General features: G+C 45.8%; 1 protein-coding gene across 4 annotated transcripts in view; it reads left to right on the top strand.

Moving 5' to 3' along the window:
* Positions 1-14,102, top strand: part of nbeal2 (neurobeachin-like 2) — a 258,464-nt gene that overhangs the window by 120,397 nt on the left and 123,965 nt on the right. For all 4 annotated transcript variants that reach the window (XM_078540855.1, XM_078540854.1, XM_078540857.1 and 1 more), the window contains 8 exons: positions 1,723-2,297; positions 5,609-5,741; positions 7,952-8,071; positions 8,981-9,290; positions 10,716-10,798; positions 11,204-11,296; positions 12,189-12,360; positions 13,659-13,792. In XM_078540855.1, the coding sequence (XP_078396981.1) occupies positions 1,723-2,297; positions 5,609-5,741; positions 7,952-8,071; positions 8,981-9,290; positions 10,716-10,798; positions 11,204-11,296; positions 12,189-12,360; positions 13,659-13,792 (1,620 nt within the window). The remainder of the gene's footprint in view (positions 1-1,722; positions 2,298-5,608; positions 5,742-7,951; positions 8,072-8,980; positions 9,291-10,715; positions 10,799-11,203; positions 11,297-12,188; positions 12,361-13,658; positions 13,793-14,102) is intronic.

The following is a 14,102-nucleotide window of genomic DNA, read 5'->3' as shown; positions in this document are numbered from 1 at the left end:
GTGATGACCAGAACTGCACACAGTACTCCAGCTGTGGTCTAACCAGCATTTTATACAGTTCCAGCATAATCTCCCTGTTCTTGCCTTTATTAGTTGAGGCATAGAATACAAGTATCCCTTCTTAACCAATTTATTTACCTGCCCTGCTACCTTCAGCGATCTGTGGATATGCACACCAAGGTCCCGCTGACCTTCAGTACTTTCCAGGGTCCCTGGTTCCATAGTGTAATCCCTTGCCTTGTTAGCCCACCTGAGTGCATTACCTCACTTTCCTTTCCACTTTCCCGGGTTGAATTCCATTTGCTACTGCTCTGCCCACCTGACCAACCCATTGATATCCTCCTGCAATTTATGGCTATCCTCCTCACTATTTACCACCCTACCAATTTTGGTGTCATCCGCAAACTTCTTGATCACACCCCCTACATTTAAGTCCAAATCATTTATGTACACCAGAAACAGCAAGGACCCCAGAACCGAGCCCTGCAGAACCCCGCTGGAAACAGACATGCAGTCACAGAAACGTCACCCTCTGTTTCCTGCCTCTCAGCCAATTTTGGATCCAACGTGCCACTTTGCCTTGGATCCCATGAGCTGTTACTTTCTTGACCAGTCTGCCATGAGGGACCTTATCAAAAGCCTTGTTAAAATCCATGCAGACCACATTCGATCAAATTTGCCAAACACAACCTTCCCTTAACAAATCCATGCTGATTATCCCTGATTAATCCGTGTCTCTCCAACTGCAGTTATATTCTGTCCCTCAGAATTATTTCTAGTAACTTCCCCACCACCGAGGTTAAACTGACTGGCCTGTAATTTCCTGGTCTATCCCTTCCTCCCTTTTTTAATAATGGGACAACGTTAGCAGTCCTCCAGTCCTCTGGCACCTCACCTTTGGCCAGTGAGGATTTGAAAATTACTGCCAGGGCCCCTGATATCTCTTCCCTTGCCCGCCTGAACATCTCATCCAGGCCTGTGGATTTATCCACTTTTAAGGCCACTTAAAACCGCTAGTACCTCCTCACTTTCTTTGTTAATTTCCTCTAAGATTTCACAATCCTCCATGCTGATGTCTATACTTGCATTGTCCTTTTCCATTGTGAAGACCGACACAAAGTATTCACTGAGGACTGTACCCACGTCTTCCAGGTCCACACACAGATTACCTCTATGGTCCCTAATTGGCCCTACTCTTTCCCTAGTTATTCTCTTGCTTTTTATATATTTAAAAAATCCCTTTGGGTTTTCCTTTATTCTACCCACCCAAGTTCATGGCTCCTAGGTGGTTAAGACACTGCACCATATAGACCAGATCTCAGTTGTGCCACATTTGATGTTAATGCCCTGCATTGAGAGAGGGAGGAATACTGTGAGGTTCCCACTCCTGATCAGCTTCCATTTTGATTTCGGGAAAAGGGTATAGCTGGCCAGTTTGTGATTTGTTGTTTCTCCATCATTGACCTGAAGAGGTGATAGTAGTGGATGTTCTAATAGCACAAATATTACAACTGAGTGGTTTTCTAACCACACTGGGCCCAATGTTCATCCTCTCCGCTAGTCATGAACGGGTCGGGCACAGAATTAAATTAGCAGTGCAGCATTATGACTTCATTCCTGAAAAAGACCATCAAATTACCTCTGAGAGTCTCACAGTGCAGTACAAATAATGATGACAGACTCCAGTCAATGCATCTCATAATGATACCCTTACATCTGCAGGCTATTGAAGATGAGAACATGACTTCCCTCATCACAATCAATAATGAGCAGCCATTGTTGATCCTGGTGCAGTGGATTCCCGACCTAGAATCTCGCAATCTACAGATCTTTGTCTCCGACTGGCTGAAGAAAGTGTGTGGTGCTACCCTGCGGACTTGCATGACCTCCGTGAAGGCCGGGATGCTCAGCTCCACACTGGCATCATTGGGCTGCTTTTCCCAGCTTGACAGGAAGTGTGGTGAGAACCTTATTGACTTGCTAGAGGTACTGGGTAGCCTCTCCATACAACCTGGAGAACTTTGTCAGCTAATAAAACTACTTCGGACCGATGATGGCAAAGCACACCCATACTCCGCCCGTGTCATTCGGGCCTTATCAGCTATGGCGAGGAAGGATGGGTCTGAAAGCGTGCTGCAGTATTTTGATCTGACTCCCAGTATGGCTGGAATAATGGTTCCTATCATTCAGAAGTGGCCGGGTAATGGTTTTGCTTTCCACACGTGGCTCTGTTTGAATGAGGAGCGGGAAGATAATTGCTTATTCAGCAAGAGACCGAAACGAAAACAACTGTACAGGTAGGAATTGTGAAATACAAGGCACCTGTGCACATAAAACTGAAGGGTATTATTCACCTATCGAAGTAATAATTAAGTAACATCTGTCTGTACAAGTAGGAATGGTCAAGCATCCCCCACTGTACAGGTAAGAGGTGGTGGCACAGTGATATTGGCTAGTTTCCAGAGACCCAGGGTAATGCTCTGGGGACCCGGGTTCCATGGCAGATGATGAAATTTGAATTCAATAAAAATTTGATCTGATGATGACCATGAAACCATTGCCGATTGTTGGAAAATCCTATCTCCTTTAGGGAGACTTGTGACTCCGGCAACGTGGTTGACTCTTAAATGCCCTTTGAACAAGGACGATGGGCAATAAATGCTGGCCTAGCTAGTGACATCCCATAAATGAATTTTTAAAAATTGACAACTTGTACTGACAAGGAAGTTTAAAATCTTATACGCTTCAATAAGGTTGCCTCCTATTCTTCTAAACTCCAATGAGCATAGGCTCAACCTTTCCTCAGAAGACAATGTCTTCATCCCAGGAATCAGCCTAGTGAACCTTCTCTGAACTGCTTCCAATGCAAGTATATCCCCCCTTAAACAAGGGGACCAAAACTGTGTGCACAATACTGTCGGTGCGGTCTCACCAGTGCCTTGTACAAATGTAGCAAGACTTTCCTATTTCTATACTCCACCTTGCAATAAATGCCAAAATTCCATTTGGCTTCCTAATTACTAGCTGTAGCTGCATGCTAACAATTTGTGATACATGTACAAGGGCACCCAGGTCCCTCTGTACTGCAGTATTTTGCAGCCTCTCTCTATATAAATAATATTCTGCCTTCCTAACCTTGCTGCCAAAGTGGACAACCTTGCATTTTCCCACATTATACTCCATCTACCAATTTTTCTTCCACTCATTTAACCTTTTTATATCCCTTTTGCAGACTCCTTGTATCCTGCTTACAACTTGTATTCCTGCCTATCTTTGTATCATCAGCAAATTTGAATACAATACACTCAGTCCCTTCATCCGCGTCATTAATTTAGATTATAAATAGTTGAAGCCCCAGCACTCATCCATGTGGCACTCCACCAGCTACAAACTGTATATAAGCGACGTGCACCTGGCGAGCTGCACTTCGCTTGAGACTTCGAGGATTGTTTGCCTACTTTGCTTCGGGCCGCATTCACAGTCATCAGCGCCAGGCTTCACAGACAGCACCACATCACTTTTAGGGGGGCCTCACAGGCAGGTCTCTACCTACCAGATCAGCCATAAGGCTGGGGTGGCTTTTCATAGCCGCAGGGCTAGGGCTTGCTTGGGGAAGTGGGAGAAGTGGCCTCAGGCTAGGGAAGAGGCTGCAGGGTGAGGGCTGTACTGGGGATGAGGGATATCCTAGGGTGTGTGTGGGGGCACAAGTTGATCTGTGCAAGTGACCTCAAGATGGTGAGGGCTGAGGAGGCAGTCTCCAGAGGAGATAAGGCCAGATGGAGATGTGAGGGTGTGTGAGAGAGAGAGAGAGAGAGAGAGAGTTGTGATGTCCCTTGAGCTGGCATTGAGTGAGATATCAGTGAATGTGTGATGGGCTTGAGTGTGAGAGTTTAGAGTGATGAGATGGTTGCCATACCCTGGTGGCACAGATGAGATCATTCTTCCTCTATCTGCATTGGATGGCTAACCTCTTCTGTACAGCATTGGCACTGATCACCACTGCCATCGCCTAACCAGCCAGAGTGGTAATATTGCGGCCAGAGCGGGGGTAGTGGACACCGTGGCAGGCCTCCTTAGCATCCAAAAGGCACTCGAGGGACATATCACTTAACTGGTGGGGCTGCAGTCTTCTTGCCTTTCGGGGCCATTTCTTCTTTGTAGCAGTCCTGGGCCCGAAGCAATGAGAGGTGAGTGTGAGGCTACACTTTAAATATGGCACCCGGTGTGATGAAGTGTTGAGGATGGCATGGTGGGCAAATAAGAGCCCGCCCACCATCGAAACGGTATGTTTCCCAGGAATGCGTGATTAATGAGGCAGGATTGGGACGATACAGCGTGAAAAGCCGCCATTGTGGCCAGCAGGTAAAGTGCCCTTTTTCCAGCCTGCTATCACACTTAGTGCAAATCTGGGATGACTCCGCACTCTGTTTCCTGTCTGCTAACCAATTTTTAATCCAGGCCAATGTATTACCCCCAATCTCATGTGCTTTAATTTTACACACTAACCTCTTATGTGGTACTTTATCAAAAGCTTTCTGAAACTCCAAATACACCACATCCACTGGTTCTCCCCTATTTATTCTGCTAGTTATGTCCTCAGAAAAACTCCAGTAGGTTTGTGAAGCATTATTTTCCTTTCATAAGTCCATGTTGATTTTGTCTAATCCTGTTGATATTTACTAAGTGTCCTGCTGTTACATCCTTTATAGTAGACTCTAGCGTTTTCCCTACTACTGATGTTCAGCTAACTGGTCTGTAATTCGCTGTTTTCCCTCTCCCTCCTTTTTAAATAGTGGGGTTACAATTGCCACCCTCCAGTCTTCCGGGACTGTTCCAAAATCTATCCACGAAGATCTCATCTTTGCGGATGCTTCTCAGTGACTCCAGGCACAGATCCCTTCTCGAAACACGGATTTCAAGTAACTGCAGCTGGAGACACTTCCTGCCCACATGGTCACCCTGGACACTGGAAGTGTCCCTGAATTCCCACATTGCACAAGAGGAGCATTTCATTTTGCTGAGCTGCCCTGCCATGACTTACCCTTTACTCCCTTTATTTTTACTTCCTCTAGTTTAGAGAGTATTAAGGACAGAAGAAATACTCACCAGGTCCTACTTATCAAGTCCACCGATCTTCTTACTGAGAAAAGGTAGAAAATGAAAGGACCCCTCCTTCCCTCTTCACTGAACTCCCTCTCTCACCAAACTCCAACTTAAGCACTCAAATGCAGCCCAAAGCAGTACTGCAGATGGCTTGCTCTGTCTGAATCTAGCTTCTGAAAACCTGCTTAAGCCAGTTAATTAATTAACTAGCTGCAGCTGCAAGCAGGGTCTATATAACCCCTGTTTTAAAGCTGGACTAAAACTCACCTTCTCCAAACCCAAAGAGCAACTTTTATCTAGTTGCTAAATTAAAGAAAGGTTAGACTTTAGATAGAAATTAACCCTTAAAAGCCCCTCTCTCACCAAACCCCACCGAAAGCACTCTAATGTAGCCCAAAGCAACACCTCAGTGCAGAAATTTACGAAGAAGTAGGAATGTATAGAAGCAGTGAAAAGAACATTAATTAATCTGTTTTACTTTTCTCTTTATCTCCCTTTTCTGCAGTTTCTTTACAGCAAGTGGGACTGGGTTTGAGGCCTTCTTCACATCGGATGGGATGCTGGTTGTTGCGGTTTGCACAAAGAAAGAATATATGACTGTGGCTCTTCCAGAATTTTCCTTTAGTGACTCACTCTGGGTATGTTGCTCTTTGTGATCTCTGTCTATGCTGAGGTCATCTCATTGAAGGTTATCTTATCACCCCCTGGTTTCCTTGGGAAGATGGGCCTTTATCTTGAAAAGCGAGTAGCAGTTTTGATGCAGCTGAGTGAGTATCTTATTAGGCCACTTAAGAGGGCAGTTAAAAGTCAATCACATTGGTGTAGGATTGGAGTCACACGTAGACCAGATCAGGTAAAGATGGAAAGTTTACATGTGTTTAATGTTCCTACAAGACATTATTCATTTGAACTCCAATTCTGGACCATAATTGTTCACAGCTTTTTGATTATAAGAACACGGGAGCTGTACTCAACTTGTCCCCATCCAGCATCCACACATGTGTACATCTGGGTGATTGATGGGGCTAAATTGAGATCAGGAGCAGGAACCCTGCCCAAAATTCCCTCCCAATCACAGAAGTACAGAGACCAATTATAGCAGCTGCACTGCTACTGGAGTAATCATCGAGCAGGCCCTGGGCCTGAATCTGGGACCTTTGTCATCTGTGTGGCTGACAAACAATGGGGCAGGTTTTAGCTTTCGGGCAGGGAGGCCTGGGCTTCATTGCAGAGAACCAGCAAAAATGCCAGCCCAAAAAATGTAACTCACTGGATTCCAAATCCGGTTCAGGAACAGGCAGCCCAGAGGCTACTCAGCTGGAAGCGAGATAAATTCTGGATAATCACAGTGTGTGGGATGGGGTGGGGGGACGGGTGTGATAGCATGATGACAGCAGGGGGAAGCCCTGAATAGCAGAGGCTCAGATTATTTATTTATAGGCCCCTGGGGAAGCACATGCCTTTCTGTTCTGCTTTTTCTGCCAACATTCTTGTTAGGTAATGTAAGGCTATATTACTAACAATTACAGGCAACTTTTTCGTGAAAACAACGATCCCATCAAACCCACTTTAAAGAGCTCTGGGCAAGTCTAAGGAAACCTGCCTCCTTGATCACTCCTTCCTGCAGCAGTAGTGAAGTAGCTCAGCTGCCACGCAGAACCGTGAAGGACGGGCACAGCTCTTCCTGCAACTGAGAAGATTATGTCTATGTTAAGTTTCTGTGTGACAGGATCCTTCCGTGCCCCTGCAGGGAACATCTTTCAGATCAGCATGTCTGCTGACTGTAAATGGATGAAGCAAGTGGCATATTCGCTCCTCCACAAAATCATTTACTTCCATCTCCATTACAGTGCTTTCCCTCGATTCTTACTTCATTTTGTCCTCCATCTTTGAAGCCTTTTTAACCTGCACATGATAAGGTTCTGAACGTGAATTTCAAAAAAAGTTGAGATATGAAGAAAAAAACCCCCACCTGCTGAGAAAAAATAAAGCAATGTCAAAGCAATAAATTGATAATTAAATTAAGAGTAATTAATAAAGATAATCATTAGAGTGTGAGAGGGTCAGAGTGTGTGTGTTTGACTCACTCCCAGACTCTGGGTGCTCACTCACTCACACTCACTCTCAGCCACTCTCACAGTGGGTATGTGAAGGTGTGTGGGGGGGTGAGGGTGAATGAGAATCCTGAGACTGGGAGTGAATCAGAGAGACACACTCTGACCCTCAGACTCTCACACATGTACTCTTTTTTTCTCTCTCTCTCTCTCAATCTCACACGCACTCTCATGCTCGCATATACACGCACTCACTCGCACATGCACACACACACTCCCTCACTCTCTCTCTCTCTCTCCCGCATACTCTTTTTGGCAATCTTTCGTGCACTCTCTCGTGCGCTCTCTCTCTCGTGCGCTCTCTCTGTCTCGTGCGCTCTCTCTCTTGTGCGCTCTCTCTCGCACACTCTCTCTCGCGTACTCTCTCGCGCATTCTCTCTCCCTCTCTCGCGCACTCTCTTTCGCGCGCACGTGCTCTCTCTCCCTGTCTCTCTCTTGCGCGCTCTCTCTCTCTCGCTCTACCACGCACACTCATCAGCGTGAGCCTCTTCACCCTCCCACATGGCCACTGCACCGAATCCTTCCCCATCCTAGGCCCTGCAGTCTCACCCGCACCCCCCACCACCTACCCCGGGACCCTTACCTCTGTCTCTCTCCCCCCCCCCCACCCCACCCCAGGTGAAATTAAGGACAGAGAGAGCGAGAACACAGATGGGATCGTCTGCTTTATTCTAGTGGAAGGGTAACTCCACTCACCAACATTATTTCTCTGTCTTCCCACCTCTTGCTTGCAGCACTGCATTGACATTATTCACATCGCAGGACGCCGACCTTTCGGGCAGAATGTGGTAAATGTCTACGCAGACGGTTCTCTGAGGAAGACGGCGCAGCTACGGTTTCCTTCACTAAATGAGGTGAGGCCTGACTGCAACTTAACCCTGTAAGAATTTTCTTTTATTCCCCAAAACAAAAGACACAACTAAATTCTGTGTGGCACAGATGATGGCACTCACCCCATTGATCTAGGCTTCAGGTTAACATGTTATGTGAAAGATGGCACCTCTGACAATGCAACTCATTATGAGACTATATGCTTAAATCATATGAATTGGGACTTGAACCCACAAACCTCTGACTCAGACGCAAGTGTGCTACTGCTCAGCCAATGCAGGCACTATCCAGCCATAATACTGGAGTGGCCTCACTTTCCTCTATCTTCACTTCCTCTACAATATTCAGGTATTTAAAATGCAAGCTTGGTGTCACCAACTTCCTCCTGACTGGTTCACCGAGCCCTGTACTGCAGTTCTGTGATTTGCACACCTCAGTCTCATACTCCAACTCCGGTATGATGCATACACATACCTTCCTTGCTGGAAATCTGGATTGTTCCCCCCAGCCCACCTCCCCAACAAAGAGGCAGAATACTGGTTCAATTAAAATTTTCAACACCGAGATAGATTTTTATAGGGCAAGGCTATCGGGATTATGGAGAAAATGGTATGTAAATAGGTTGAGATGCAGATGCGGCTTGAGGAACTGAATGCCTACTCCTGTTCCAAAGTTCTCACAAGATTGTTTCAATCTTGATGGCATCTTGCACTCTGCCAGGGCTTTAAGTCTTCGCCACCTTTTCTCAGTGTGCATTAAAGAAAATAACCTGATGTATAGACTTTGACTGAATATCAACCTGTCTTATTTCCTCCCAATACTGAGACCACTGAGTATTTCCAGAATTTTCTGTTTATTTCCCTTTATCTTTAATATATTAATGTGTTGAACAGATTCGTTAAAAAAAATTTTTTATCCCTTCTCCTCTCCAGCCTTTCACATACTGCTGCATTGGCTCAGCTGGTCACAGGACAACCACAACAGTTATTACCTCTCCCACCCAGTCTCCCGATCTCTCCTTCACCTCGCACACCCCTCTCAACCGTTCTCAGTCCTTCCCAGCCAGCTTTGCATCTCCTATGAGAGGCTCCACCTCGTCTCAAGCCATTGTGAATACGATCATGGCTGGCACTCAGGATACAGAGTGGGGCACACCAACCTCCCTGGAAGGACAGATGGGATCCGTCTTTGTGTTCCATGAGGCCCTGCAGCCAGTGCATGTCAAAGCATTTTTTAATGCAGGTGAGTTTTTTTTATACTGTGTTTTATCGATCAGCCACAGCATGAGAGGCAGTGCACAGAAGTTTGTTCATTTCTATGTGGTGCGTATGGCCTGAGTGTTTGTCAGTGCCAGCACCTGTACATATACAATGCACAGCAGGTGAAAGGGTGTATTTCTCTCCCATTTGATTCAGTGCGGCTCGTGTGTGTCTCAGTGTCAGCTCCTGTACACATATAGTGCATACCAAGGAAAACAAACAATTCAATTCCACCAGGTACTGTTTAGGCCTTGTGTGTCTCAGCGTCAGTTACTACATGTACTGTATGTACTGGGTAAAAGCAAATGTTTCAATTCTGTCTGGTACTGCATTATTCTGGTGTCTCAGTTATCAGCTCCAGTAAATGTACAATGCACGCATCTCTTAATGTCTACGCCCTTTCCTGCCACCCCTTTCAACACACTGTGTCCTTCAGTCTGTTACAAGCTCTCCTGATGTTGCAGTCTGTTCGTCTGTCTCTCTTTGCCTCTTCTGAATATCAGCCTTGGCTCACTGGCAGAACTCGCTCCTCTATCCAGACGTTGCAAGTTCAAGCCCCACTCCAGAGACTGAGCATATAGCCTAGGCTGACCCTTCAACGCATTACTGAGGCAATACTGCACTGATAGATCTGCCTGTTTGTCTGTCTGCCCTCTCAGGTGGATAATAAAGATTGTATGACACCATTTGAAGAAGAGGAGAGTTTCTCCCAGTGTCCTGGTCAACATTGTTCACTCAGCCAGTGCCACCAAAAAACTGTTTGTTTATCTCAGTGCAGTTTGTGGGACTTGGTTGTTCCCAAATTGCTGTCACATTTTCCAATGAAGCAATAGTGACTACAATCCTAAAGCAATTTGAGATATTTGAGGAAGTGAACAGTGCTGATAAATGTAGGTTTGTTCTTTCCTACTTTGATTCTTTTTTGTTTGCCCTGTCTTTTTCACTCTGTCTCCCTCTCGTTCTTGTTCTGGCTCCTTTTCTGTATTTGTATCTTTCTGCCTCTTATTCTTTCACTTTGTTTAACTCACTCACTTTCCCCATCTCACCTCTCTAGCTCCCTGTCACCGACTCTGCCCCAACATATTTCTTACATTGTCTTCCTCCTGTGCTATGTTGTCGCACTTGTCTTCCTTCTTGCACTGTCTTCCTCCTCATCTCCCTTACACTGTTCTTTATCTCTCTCATCTCTGTCCCTCTTTTCGTACTTTGTTTTTCTCTCTTTCTACGTTTTTCTTTCATTGTCACTCTGGAACATGGGGATAAACAGTAACCTGATCCAAAGTAAAAGGTCCTTTGCTGGAATTGAGATTGCTGCCTTAATGATTCAAACTCATAAATTGATAGAAAACACAAAATCAAAGAGCAGTGTGGTGACTCACTTTGTTTCTGATTGTGTTTTGTTCTTTAGGTCCTAACAACCTGTTGCCATTTAAGCCTGATAGTGAGCTGTCAGATCTGAGCGGCAAGCTGCTCCTTCATTACAGCCCCAAGGTGAGTATATTCAGGAAGTTTTTAAAATTAAGGTTGAAACAAATTCAGGAAGGTTTAAGTTCCTTGATGGCTCAACTAAGAAACCAAGCATACCACTGAATCTCACAAATCAGGAAAAGGCTCGTGCTTGAAGAATATCACTTGGCGAAGGTGCCACAAGTTCCAATCACCTGCAGAGCTGTGGCATGGAGGGGAGAGGATAGCCCCATGATAGGGAAACTGATTAGTGGGGGATTTGGGGGGAGGGGGGTGCGTGGATTGCAGAATGGACGTAGATGTTTTCCGGAGGCAGTTAATGGCATACTTCCTGTTAGTGTATTGACCATGCGAACTGTGCCTTTAAGACACTCATGTTAGTTCTAAGAACATGAATCTATTTTTATGGTTTAATTCCTCTTTTTTTAGGCCTGCAAAAATCAAATTTGCTTGGACCTATCCACAAACCACTTGTATGATGGGAGGTTAACTGGGCACAATACAGTCAACTGGGATATTAAGGTGAGTAGCAGAAAAAACCAATAAACACAGAATGTCCATTCCATGGCTGGGATTTATTGGGACCACAGGAGCAGGTGGGAGAAAGGGTGAGGGGGGTGCAGCTTGCCCTTCACCTCCCCACCAGCATGGGATTTTACCAGCGCAGGTGTCCCTCCACCACACGGGGAGACTGCCTGGTGAACCCTGGCGTAGGGTGAGGGGGCCTCCTAATCTAGCACCCTGCAGCCCCCACAGCAGCAATGGCCACTCCTGCAGAAACATATTCCCCCGCCGGGAGTTACCTGATTGATTATCAGCCCTTACTTACCTTTTATTGAGGGCCCTCTGATTGGCCTGAAGCTTTTAGAGGCAGGATCGCATCTCTTAAAAAGATAGGAGCCCTGATGGAAGATCTTTAGTTGCTTGATGGATGTAAAATACAGTCGGGTCTCCCAGAAATGGCCAAAGCGGGATAACCCCCAAATTTCTGGCAATTCAACGGGGTCGCTGCTACCTCAACAAAACCCTGGCCCATGATTCTAGTCAGACTGCCAAAGAAAATAAAAGAGTTGCTTACCCAAGGGAGAGGAAATTTGAGTTGGCATCACAACTGTAAGTCAGTACTGGGTGTACAGCCCTCTTACACACACGGTGGGTGTGGGTAAATCATTCCTCTTACGTTCTAGGACAGTTAGTCCTGTTATAGACAATTAGTGCTGGGATAGTATGTAAGCAGTTACTTGTAACAAAGCAGCTGCAGGATTTGACCAGTAGTTGGTTCTGGGGAGTGATTTGCTGAAGTCTGTCAGGCCCATTGCCATTTTGCACATCACAAACTTTACTCATTAACTGACTCTGGGTGACATTGGAGGCATTTTATTCCTATAGTCATAAACTATTATTTGTCTTTCAGGATGTGATCAACTGTATGGGGGGGATGGGCATCCTTCTACCACTGCTGGAACAAGTGGCATCCAAAAATGACGATTCAGAGGACAATCAAGAGACGACTGACCTGGTAGGACCAGAACTGACATCTTCACAGAACATCCAAGGGATGCTCCTGCCACTCGGAAAATCTTCAGGTAAACCTTTGGCTAGAATTTTATGCCCCCCCACCCCCACCCTCAGACACAGGCTGGCAGATAGGGAGTGTAAAATTCGGTGGGTTGTTGGGGATGGTGGAGTGGCGCTGTGCCTGTCGCTTGCTGCCTCCAGCAATGGGTTAGGTGTTGGTTGGCTGGCCTGCCCATAGACCCATTGAAACCCTTGTGGCCAATTAATGGCTACTGAAGGGCCATTTCTCAGCCTAGTGAGGGGTTGCCCCACACCCTGGAGGCCTGACTGCTGGTTCAGAGGGGGTGGGTCCCTCCTGATTGGCAGCCCTGTGCCCTGTGCTGGGAGGCACCCCCCGACTCCCACCACAATCCCCAGAAGCAGAAAATGTCATCCCTGCTTGAAGACCCCTCGCCCCCAGCCTCTTGCTCGTACGCCCCCGCCTACTGGGAAGTGGATGTATTTGGATATCAGGTGAGGACAGCAAAATAGCTGTGTAATCTCGCACCCTCTAAGCCTGGACATGAGAAGTGGCACGGTGATCATATCCTAACTGGACTAGCTCCACGATCATATTCCCGCATGAGTCTGCATCCTCAGAGAGGAGGGGAGGAAGCAAAAACATTGGAAAGCAAAGGAGTGTAATTTTTTTTAAAAAAGTATGACCTTGTGCCTCCATATCTCTAACTTATTCAAACATCCAAGAACTCTGCATTCTTCCAACTCTACCCTCTTCTGAGCTCCCCACTTCCTTCATCCCACTTTTGTTGGCCATGCCTGCAGCCTTCTCAGTACTAAGCTGACAATTTCTCCATCTCTCCTCCTATATGGTGCTCCTTAAAACCTACCTTATCACCCCTTTTGACCTGCTGTCAATTTTTTATCTGATTGCCTTGAGATTTGTTGTTATGTTAAAAGTGCTATATAAATGCAAGTTGCCATTGTTGAGCAGGGAATGCCTGATATATATAGTATATAGATCTTAATGAGTGTCAGATTGTCCCAGTTCCATTCAAAAAGTTGTGGTTCAATCCCCCATCATGGCTCTTGAGTTTTCTGGCACAGAGTTTCACCCATAGCAAGCACCTGTCAGGCACAAGGGCCAAGTCCTTCCAAAGGATTTTGCATCCATAAATAGCCAGAAAATCCTACCAGACCTATGGGTCCCTGCATTCAAATTCACAAGTATAGTCTCCTAGTGAATAGAGCTTTGTGCAATTAAGTGTGAACTCGGAAAGATTATGATGGGAAAATAACAGTTGGCATATCTTAAAGATGAGATCAAATGAATCTTCTTCATCCTAACTGTCTTGTGATCTTTTTATAGAGAGCAAATTGGAGAGGAATAGCGTAGCTGCATTCTTGCTACTGGTTAAGAACTTAACCCGAAATCATACCATAAATCAGGAGAATTTCATCCAGTGCAATGGCCCAGCTGTCATAGGTGCCCTGCTACAAAAGGTAAGGCCTCATTGTTGGAGAGACTCTCTGCTCCACACCTCCAAGAACTGCATCTAGGAGTACTGCAGCAAGGGCTCTAGATTGTCGCAAGATTATGTTGACAGTTTAAAAATGGGGACTGGATGTTGCAATGAGTTAGTTACTGGCCATTCAATTCAATGTTTTAAATTCAACCCACAGTGACCTGAAGATGCGTCTTGTTTTGATCCTTTTGTGTGTAAAGTTTGGTGGTCAAAATTCCACGTTCCTCAGTCACAGGACTTTAGCATGTAACTGCTCCCTAATTCAGATAATTACACTGATACTATAA

Source organism: Cetorhinus maximus, chromosome 4, assembly GCF_964194155.1.
Source record: "Cetorhinus maximus chromosome 4, sCetMax3.hap1.1, whole genome shotgun sequence".
NCBI classification, from domain to species: Eukaryota; Metazoa; Chordata; class Chondrichthyes; order Lamniformes; family Cetorhinidae; genus Cetorhinus; species Cetorhinus maximus.
This window is presented reverse-complemented; position numbering and strand designations above follow the sequence as displayed.